The sequence below is a fragment of the Cheilinus undulatus genome, linkage group 15 (assembly GCF_018320785.1).
Source record: "Cheilinus undulatus linkage group 15, ASM1832078v1, whole genome shotgun sequence".
NCBI lineage: Eukaryota > Metazoa > Chordata > Actinopteri > Labriformes > Labridae > Cheilinus > Cheilinus undulatus.
In genome coordinates this window covers 47,456,249-47,467,235 of record NC_054879.1, presented here as the reverse complement: position 1 = coordinate 47,467,235, position 10,987 = coordinate 47,456,249, and the positions used below count along the sequence as shown (strand labels likewise).

Genomic DNA, 10,987 nt, shown 5'->3' with positions numbered 1-10,987 from the left:
ATAAAAAATTCAATGTTACACCCTTTTTATGCCAATTAATGTACACCATGTCACTGTTATTTTTTATGGTAAAAAAAAAAAAAAAAAAAAAAAACATCTCCCACATAAAATGATCTAGATTTTAAAAAACTTTTTTTCAATAAATACAGTCTGGGCCATGTCACTGATGAGCAGTAAAATTGATTTTGAAATTGTTTTTGCAGTGACAAATTCCTTTCTTTAGCTCCATCTGTCCTTGTTTGTCCATATTACAGACATACAGAAAACTATTATAAAATAATCATTTTTTCAATTTTTTTTACTTTCACTGCTTCAAATCTCTTCAACAACTTCAACCCTGACCACTAAAAAAATGAATAAATAAATTCAATGTTAAACCCTTTTTATTCCAGTTATTGTCCACGATGCCTATGACTGTGGTTCAGTGAGATAGCGTCCATGCTAAACAGATGAGTCTATCGGAGCCAAAAACACACCAGTTTCACCATCCTTTCCTTGAGCCTCCTCCTCTACCAAATCATATGCTAGCGAATGCATTTGTTCATGTAAGGTTTATTTTATGTACAGGCATAAAAAATCAGAGGAAATATGTAGGATATGAATCACGAACATGCGCATTTCCACCTCCAACCAACATGTGACCGCGATTACGCTAATTATGCGCATATATAAATTTACTGCATATTTGAGACGTGATATATTCTCTCCTATTGATCGAAAGGACCCGTGCATCCTCATGCATGTCCATCCACTTGCTATGAAGTGAGGGAAAAGTTGTAATTGTCAAAATGTCCCCCTTTCTTAGTCCCAGTCTGCAGAACCCGGAAGTAGCATTTTCGACTGTGAACACTCCACTTATGGCATGTCCGGTTGTAAACATAGACGCAGACTCGCACCCAAGCATACACGTAGGAGCACACAAACTTCTCCCTACACATGTAGCCCACTCTCAGACATCCATATCTAGTGGCACCAATCATTTCATTTATTTCTCACGATGTTTAGTGGATGAAATAGTGCTTCAAACACTCTGAGTCCATGGAAGAAGTCCTGCATGTGTGTTGCTGAAGGGGTTAAAATAGTGCGCTGGCACTATCTGCTGGATCACTGTGGAATGGTGAAATTTAGAGCCCTGGTGATCGAGTGACTGCAGAGAAAAGGTTGCTGTATGTTGTTTTGGTGTCATAAACACAGTCAAAAAACAGTTTTTAATGGGAGTCTATTGTCCAGATTTTGGACAAACAAGGATGGATGGAGCTATTTGGAGTCAGTAGAGTTCTATGAGCAACACTTTTTTGTTTTTTAATATGAAGAAAAATAATAACTTTGGCCAAATTTTATGCCTCAATCTATAAAAATGTGACTATCAACTCAGAATAATGATGAAAAAAATGATGAATGTCCTCAAAATGGAAATAGTAGGATCCGAGGGTTAAAGTTACTATTTTCTTAAACCTCAGTGAATATTTTCATATTTACAGCTTTCTGTTGGTTATTGAAATACAAATGCATGTTTACTGAGTTGTTACTCAGTAGATAAGGAACCCTGTACTGTAACATGACAGCTCATAAAAAATGCTTTCTCTATAGGAAATAACTTTAAAAAATACAAGACACATGCAACATTAATACAAGTCACAAATGTTTATTTTAATACAAAAATAAATTAAAAAATAAACAAATCATTATAATTATATAATAAACGACCCAGTGGTGTCACTCTGAAGGAGCTCTTGTCTTAAATGAGCCAACTAATCCTCAACTGCCACATGTACGCAAAGAGTGTTTCGACTGGAAATTCATCATCAACATGATGACCACCCTTATTTAGTAAATTTCACCGCCTTGGAGTGAAGTTTCAGCCGTCTTTTGTTTTGGATTTAAGGAAGGGCTTGTGCAGCACGTCATAGAGCCGCCTGGCCTGGAAAACAGAATATCATAAAGGTAGATAAAGAATTGTTTTATTCAGTATAGTCATATAGTGCACATATGCAGCACTTTAACTCACTTTTTGTGGCCCAAGGCCTGGACAGAGAACCAGGTCTTCTTTAGATGCACTGATGATTCTGTCCACGGACTGCACACAAAAATAGGACATTCATCATCCCACATCATTCCCTCTAAGGACAATGAAAGCATAATATTCTTTCATTTCGAGAGCACTATCAAGCAGCCTGTAGAAGTCTCTATGCATTTACACAGATATGCAAGCACAAACTATCTGAGGATCTATTCAGGGGTGTCAAACTCAAGGCCTGGGGGCCAAATCCGGCCAGTGGAACGATTATATCCGGCCCCCAAGATCATATCAGATTTGTATTCTAACTGGCCCACCAGTATGAGGTCTACAGATTTCCTCCAGTATAACAATGTAAATTTCTATTTGACTGTTTAAAATATTTTTTTAAGCCATAAAAATCTAAAAAAGAATGTGGGGAATGGTATTAACTTGTGTTTTTATTTCATATTTTCACTTTTGCATCTCAAGTTTACGACTCAAACTTATAATTTTGACTTTTCAATTCATACTTTAATATTTTCAACTCATAACTTGGATTTTATATGTCACATTTTTATCTTTAAGATTCCCAAAGACATATTTTGACCTTTTTAACTCATGATTTCAATTTTTTCTCATATTTTGACATTTAAATTAATAACTTTTACTTTTGATATCATATTTTGACCCTTTAGACTCCCAAATTTAAAGTTAACTCATATTTTAAACTTTTTAAGTCATCATTTTGACATTTTCATCTCCTAATTTTGGCCTTTTAATCCCATATTTTGACCTAACAGACTCACAATTTAAAATTTTAAGTCATATTTTGACTTTTAAACACATATTTAAATTTTTTTCTCATATTTTGTCATTTTAAATCAATAACTTTTACTTTTTATATCATATTTTGACCTTTTGGACTACCAGTTTTCAATTAAGTCATATTTTTAACTTCTTAAATCATTATTTTGAAGTCGAGCTCATACTTTGACTTTTTCATCTCCTAATTTTGGCTTTTTAATCCCATATTTTGACCTATCAGACTCACAATTTAAAGTTTTAAGTCATATTTTGGCTTCTAAATCCATGATTTTAAATTTTTTCTCATATTTTGACTTTTTGAACTGATAATTTTTACTTTTTCCATCATATTTTGACCTTTTCGACTCCCAGTTTTAAAGTAAGTCATATTTCTAACTTTTTAAAATGTTATTTTGAATTCTAGCTCATATTTTGACATTTTCAACTTCTAATTTTGGCTTTTAAATCCCATATTTTAACCTATCAGACTCACAATTTAAAATTTTAAGTCATATTTTAACTTTAAACACATAATTTCAAATTTCATCTCATATTTTGACCTCTCAAATTCATGGTTTCAACTTTCTTCTCATATATTTGCTCTTTAAAAACATTCTTTTTCTATTTCTAATATCGTGTTCTGATCTTTTGAACTAATAAATTGGAATTTCTTATCTGAGATTTGAGCCTTAAAACTTATCATTTTTACTTTTTTGAATTTCCAAATGATTTATCATCAGAGCTGGTTTTTCATATTTTATTACTGGTGAAAATGAGGATGACAGTTATGCTTAATGCTGACCCTTTCAGGCCCTCAGGTTAGACCTGAATCCAGAATTCGGCCCCTGCTGTGATTGAGTTTGACACCCCTGATCCATTTGTTCGAGTTCTACTTACTGAGAACGTGGACAGCAAGGTAATGGCATCAGTCTTGTTTACAGACTTCACAGTGGTCAGGCAATCTGTTACCTGGAAACCAGATATTCAAATCAGCACAGCAGACTCTGACAAACACCTTAGTAGAAAAATTCTCACATTCAAAATAGAAGAAGACCTCACAATCTTACAAGAAGAGTGAATTTACACACCTTAGACAGATAGTCCTTTTCAACCTGCTCCTTCAGTAGATCTGCTGGTTTCTTTTCATATGATTTGTACGTTTCCAGGTAGCGTCCTGCCTCTTCTGGGCTGTCAAATTAACATTAAAAATGCATTAAAAATTTGATATGTATTACATGGTAATTACATGATCCAAAGGTACTGAACTAGCAGAAACAAAACTAGCTTTTTTAGTCATTATGAATGTTAGAACAAGGTATTTCACAGCGCTAAATTTTTTCTAACTTGTTAAAATCAAATTAAATGCACAGGTCTCTCTGCACCTCTCTAGGAAAATCCTGCCCTCTCTGTCAGCCTCTCTCTTTAGGACAGAGTTTACCGAGCGTGCAGCGGCTGCCTGATGTGAGCTCTGCAGCTGGTCCTTTTAACGATGTTCCTCTTGGTCATCAATATCACTAAATTTAACTCATTTAAATTATTTATTGCATTATATTAACCTTCTCCTTTCCTTTAATGCAGGGGTCATCAAGTAGACTAACACAAGGGCCAGATTTAGTCTTGGCAGAAACTCTGGGGGCCGGACTTTCAAATAATAAAAGTCCGGCCCCCAGAGTTTCTGCCAAGAATACACCTTAATTTTTGCCACTTCTAAACAATTGTTGCCACTTTTCACCCATTTAAGCTAACGTTTACCATTAAATACCACTTGCTTCCTAATTTTTGCCACTTCTTTTTGTCAATTTCTTCGATTTTTGCCCCTTTTCCCCACTTTTCATCCATTTTTTGCCATTAAATACCACTTGTTTCCTATTTTTTTCCCCATTTTAGTCACTTTATACTCATTTTTTGCCACATTTTTGCCACTTTTGGACCATTTTTGCCACCTGTAACTCATTTTTTGGTCATTTCTCACCCATTTTTGATATTTTCTGACCCTTTTTCCACTGTTCTCCCCTTTTTCGCCCCCTTCACACATTTTTTGCTGCTTTTTGACATTGTATGTCCCTTTTTGATACTGTAACCCAATTTCTGCCACTCTTTAACCCCTTTTAAACCACTTTTCCTGCATGTTTAACCCCTTTGTGCCACTCTTATCAATTTTTGCAACTTTTCTTGTGTTTTTGCCACTTTTTAACCTCTTTTCGTTACCTTTTTGCACTTTTTTGCTAATTTTAACCCATCTTTGATACTTCTTTCCCCCCTTTTGCCTCTTTTACCAATTTTTGTGGTATTTTAACTTATTTTCACCACTTTTCCTGCCATTTTTTATCCCTTTGTGGCACACTGTAACCCATTTTGCCACTTAACACCCATTTTTATCACTCCCTAACCCCGTGTTACTCAACCCTGCTCAACCAAAGAGCCAAACTGTTGAAAAATACCTTTGCAAGAGCCACAATCTAAGTGGTGAAAAGTGGCAAAAATGGGTAAAAGTGGCAATAAAAAATAAGTTAAAGAGGGTAAAATGGGGACAAATCAAAAAAGGGTGAAAAGGGGCAAAATCAGCATAAAATGCCAACCACTGGGTGGAAAGTGACAAAAATGGGGGAGAAAAAGTGGCAAAAAAGGGCAGAAAGTGGGATAAGTTGGGTGAGAAGTCACCAAAAAAATGAGCTACAGGTGGCATAAATGGTCAACGAGTGGTATAACATGACAAAAATGAGTAGAAAGTCGCTAAAATTGGCAAATGGCAGCAAAGAGTGGCAAAATTTTGGGAAAAAGTGTCATTTAATGGCAAAAGGCAGGTTAAATGGGTAAAAAATGGCAAATACGGGGAAAAAATGCAAATATTGAAAAAGCAGGATAAAAGAGTCAATAACTGGGCAAAAAGGGGCAAAAAGAAGTGACAAAAGTGGGCTGAAAGCAGTAAAAATGGATTAAAAATGAGAAAAATTGCAAATAAGGGCAATGGAAATATACAAATTTAAAAGTTGACAATTAAAGCTAACTGTATAACAAAGCGATTAATATGACTTGTTATGGGTAATTTCTGAGGTTAAAGTTTCCCTTAATTTAAGGTTTTCTGGGGGAATAACATTTCAGATTAAGACAAAAGAGCAACACGTTGAGTATCACTGCTCTAACCTCTTTTCGCCATTTTATCTGTCAATTTTTGCAACATTTCTGCCAACTTTAACCCTTTTTAAAAAAATATTTACTAATAATGGCTGGCAAGTACATTTCTATAAAGAATGATCAAATGTTAAGTCAAACTAAAACAGATTTAACAACTGCAGACATTTAAAGCCAAGAACATCTATTTTCACTCCTTTTATGAGTTTAATGATGTGCCAGGGGCCTCAGTTGATGATCAGTGGTTTAATGGAAAAAGATGGGAGAAAATGTGCATTAGAGATATTTTAATTTGTAAATATTGCAAATCAGTATTTTCCAAAATGATTTCTCTTGTCCTGAAACCTCTCCTGTATGTCAGGTCCATGTCCAGGTCCATTTGCATTCGAGCCGTGCTTTGGCCCACCTCGTCCTTCCGTGCCAGGGCCAGGTAAGCATGCCCCGCCCAAGCGTAGAATAGAGCCCTCACACTAGTCAAACGTTCTGGACTTTAGCCCCAAAGCGCCCAGGCAGGGTACTCATTGTTCAGTAACAGTGCGCCCTTAGGAATCTGGGGGGGTCTTACCTCCATGCCAGGATGAGCGTGCAGTCAGCCATGACGCAGATGCGAGCCAGCTCCTTCAGTGCATGATGAGGATCTTTCTGCAAACAGAAGCAATGTCAGAGAGAAATCCTGTGCTCAATCAAAGCAGCAAAACAATCATTGGATTTATTTCACAAAGAGATTTCCTGTTTTTGAGCTTGGGATTTGTATTCTCCAACAGGCAGTGCTGCAACTGCCTCCAGCTGAACATTTCAGACTTCAATCCCACCCCCCTTAGTGAAACTAATTACACTGAGGCGAGACTGACAAATTAAAAGTTCTGCATGGATAGCTGACATGACAGAAGTCCCTCAACGACACAGTGCTTTGAAAAGGCTTCAATTTTGTGAAATCTAACACTGTGGAAAGAACGCATCCTTGTTAACACAACATCCCCTATCTGAGCTCTGAGTGTAGCATTTTAAAATATGGTTGATCCCAACAGTTCCCATCATTTTATTTGATTATAGAGGAACAACTATATGATAGAACTTCAGTGTATGAGGATATTATTACAACTTCTGGCCTGGTGGGAACTCTATCTCTTTGCAGGAAATATTACAGACAAAAATAGATAATTAACAGAAATAAAAGATGATCAAATTTATTTGAAACCACAAATACTACTCCCTGAGGCAGTGAGAAACAGAAACAGACAGGTATGAGTCTGTAATTCCTGATTCCATCAGGACTTGCGGAAAATTCAGCTGCAGAGAGAAAAGCAGGAAGCTTTCTGAATTTTTCTGATTTGATTTTTTAGCATTACATCAAACTAGAGGGCAAACAGCCGTTTAAATCTTTCCATTATGTCACCTCACACAGAAATTTAAGCTCATGAATTACCTTAAAAGATAAAAGAACAGTTATAATAGACGATTCTAAAAAAAATGGCACTTGAATGATTGCATGATATGTCATGCATAACATCTCTACTGCAAAAAAGTTTAAAACTGCTATTCTGACACAAATTTCAGGTCAAAAAAATATTGCCCCTTCTGTGACTGGAAAATTGCGGCAGACCCTACTGAGATTTAATCTAATTGTTGATTAACTGCCCAGCCCTAGCTGCTGGTCAGATGAGGAAAAAAATTGGAAACAAGATTTGTCAAAGATATTCCAATTGGTGCATTTCTGGTGGGAACCCCATAAAACTTTCATGAACTGATAAATTAGGAATATCTTTTCATACCTTTAAGGTTTTTTACAAGCTGGACATAAAAAGAGAAGAGTTTAACTGTGCAGCAGGTTTACTTACCACATCTACTTGGACCAGTAAGACTCGCAGTGTGTAAGTCTGCCCAAGCTGTTTGAGACGTTCATGGATGTAGTTTGGATTGAGGTTATGATACCTCAGACTACAAAACCACAAACATGTGAACAAAAGAGAGCAAAAAGACAAAGTTATTTAAAAAATTAAGTATAAGTGGGCAAACTGGTAGCCTAGATGTGAGAGCACTGGACTAGTGTTTCATTACTGAGTTTATTAAATCACAGTGGACAAAATCAGGGAGGGGTCTGAGGTCTTCCAGTAGGAAATTTAGAACATCCAATACTGGATTCACTTAATTATGGAGAACTTTTAGGCATGTCACTGGTAAAAATCAGGCTTTTTAATGGCTTTAAATATCAAATCTGCAATCTAAGACCATACAAGACTTTTCAAGGATCTGTAGCAGCACGCATGAGCATACAACTTCTCTTTGGTCAGAAAACCCACCTGAGGAAAAGAGCACAAGTTGTCAAGCCTAAAACGTAGTCTGGTACCACTTCTCCAAACTCCCATGGGACACTCCTCACAAACTTCAGAATCGGATTTCCCCTCTGAAAAAGTAAAAACACATTCAAACACAGTGCCTACTAGGGCTGGGCAATAAATCCAAATGTAGATTAAACTGCAATGTGACCTACTGCAATTTTCAAATCGCAGAGGGTGCAATATTTCTTTACCTGAAATATGTTTTGAAATACCCGTTTAATACATTTTTTGAGGTAAAATGTTTGCACATAATGCAAACACTCAAGTGCCAATATTTTCTAGAATAATTGACAAAAGTTCCTACTTTCCTTTGTTTGTATATTTTTGTCTTTTTCCATACAATCATCAATCCATTCATTACAATTCATATCAAATTTGCAATAAAGGAAAAAATAATCACAATGACATTTTTGTTAGATTGATTTAAATATTGGGGGGAACTCTGCTTAGAATTTTTAGATATTTTTGCGGAAATTTGAGAAATTTATTTTGACATTTTTAGTAATTTGATTTTAACCTGGGGGGGGGGGGGGTTGCTATGAAAATTTAACATATCTTCTCGAAAATTTGATAAATTTATTTGTAAATTTTTGGGAATTTGATTTGAATTTCTTTGGAAAATTTTACGTATTTTTATGGAAGTTTTTAACATTTATTTGTAAATTTGGGGGAATTTGATTCAAATTTCTGGGGGAATTAGCTTTAAAATTTTTAGGTAATTACATGAAAATTTGATCAATTTATTTGAATTTTTTGGGGAATTTGATTTGAGTTTCTTTGGAATTGTTTTTAGAATTACACTGTTGGCTCTTACACCGGTTTTGCCACATTTTAACCCATTTTCATCACCTTTTCCCACCAATTTGATCAATTTTAACACATTTTTGCAACTTAAAACTCATTTTTTTGTCTATTTTAAACCCTTTCCAACACTTTTTCTGCCTGTCTTTGCCACTTCTAAACCAAATCTTGCATCTCTCTGCCTATTGTTGGCTCTGTTGGCACATTATTGCCACTATTAACCCCTTTTACCACTTTTTAAGACACATTTCACAATTTGATATGCCTATTCTTGCCAGTTTCTGATTATTTCTGCCTCAGCTAACCCTTTTTTGCCAGTTTATAAAAACTTTCATCCGATTTCACCAAATTTCCACCTATTTTTGCCACTTTAACACCATTTCAGCTTTGTTTAAATCCCCGTTTACCACCTAATATGCCCATTTATGCATCTTTAACCTATTTTTGCCATTTTTTTTTGGCCACTTTTATCTGAGTTTTGGCATTGCTAACCCATTTCTGCTACTTTTAAAGTCTAATTTCACCACCTTTCCCACCATTTTTTGCCATTATTAACCCATTTTAGCTATTGTCAATGTATTTTGATTCTGTTTTCAACAAAAAGATTTACATTTTTAGGGCTACTTTCTACACAAATGAATCAAAATTTGCTTCTTTGATAAAAGTGGTTATTCTTCAGGTTAAATATAAAATACCACAGCTAAACTTTACAATGGACCATGACTTTGCTGGCCCCCAGTTTGGGTGGGCCCCGGAAAGCTCTCCTTTATGGACAGCCTTGTCTCCACATGACTATTCCTGAATGTTCCTGGCTGTTCAACCACCTTCAGGTCCAGTGGGGGTCCCCGGTCTCTGGCACCTTTATTTTGGCGGTCACAGGCTGGAAAGGTTGAGAACCCCTGATCTAAATGATGCATACCTGTCGAGGACTGACGATGATGCTGCTACCAGACCCCACTGGTTTTGGACCAGTGCTGAGGCCTGGGTCTGACCCGGGCTGGTTCCCTTCTTTTTGGTCTGTCCCAGCCTCCTGTGTCTCTTTAACAGGTCTGCTTTCTGTCACCTTAGCACAGCCTCCTGGCTCCAACTCCTTTAGTTTTAGAGGAGCATCAGCACCTTCAGCCCTGGGCTCTCTGGATGGAGCAGCGACATCACGTTTACTCTGGACGATATAGTCTGCGTATGACAGGGGCTTATCCGCAGGTTCAGGAGCAGGGTTTCCTGATGATGATGATGATGATGAAGCGCTTTGTCCACTTTTGAATAAAGACTGAAACTGCGGCTTTGGCTGAAACCCAATCAGAAGAAAAAACGTTATCATAGAAGCATGAAAACCCCATTATTTGGCAAGTAATCCTGCCTCGGTATCTCTAGGATGGCAGAGTATTGAAATGTAGATCGATGCTAAAAAGTGAGCTAGCTACATCGCTAAGCCTAGCTGCAGCAGAGATTTGGTGTAAATTGTCGTCAAATACAGACCGGTGTTCTTTCTCTGGTGAAAGCAGTGTCGTCTAGGTTAATGTTAAATCTTTTCTTCATGTCTTCTTAATGGCAAAGGGCTTTAGAGAAGGCACACAACACTGGCAAGTGAGAGTTTTTGTAGCTTCGCGCTAGTAGAGCTCGAAACGTCAACACTATGACTTCCGGTTCCCCCTTCAGAGTAAAAGCCTTCCCTTCACCCACATTTTTCTGTCCACCTTATTCCTAGTCTACGGAGCCCCAGACATGACATGGTCCACAAAATTAAATTGTGGCCACAATATAGCTACAACATGCGCAAGAAATACTAATTCATGGCCACGAAATACTAAATTGTGGCCACAAAATTCTAATTCATGGCGACAAAAATAGTAATTCATGGTCACAAAATACTAAATTGTGGCCACAAAGTAGGTATAATGTGAGCACGAAA

General features: G+C 36.6%; 1 protein-coding gene across 1 annotated transcript; it reads right to left on the bottom strand.

Moving 5' to 3' along the window:
• Positions 1-1,629: 1,629 nt before the first annotated feature.
• On the bottom strand, positions 1,630-10,731 carry ercc1 (excision repair cross-complementation group 1). The gene is made up of 9 exons (XM_041807436.1): positions 10,555-10,731; positions 9,995-10,363; positions 8,236-8,339; positions 7,774-7,873; positions 6,501-6,577; positions 3,892-3,991; positions 3,701-3,772; positions 2,009-2,077; positions 1,630-1,921 (listed from the first exon to the last, which is right to left on the bottom strand). Exons 1-9 carry the CDS (start codon positions 10,612-10,614, stop codon positions 1,859-1,861), a joined length of 1,014 nt encoding a protein of 337 aa, XP_041663370.1. The 5' UTR covers positions 10,615-10,731; the 3' UTR covers positions 1,630-1,858.
• Between the last annotated feature and the right edge of the window lie 256 nt (positions 10,732-10,987).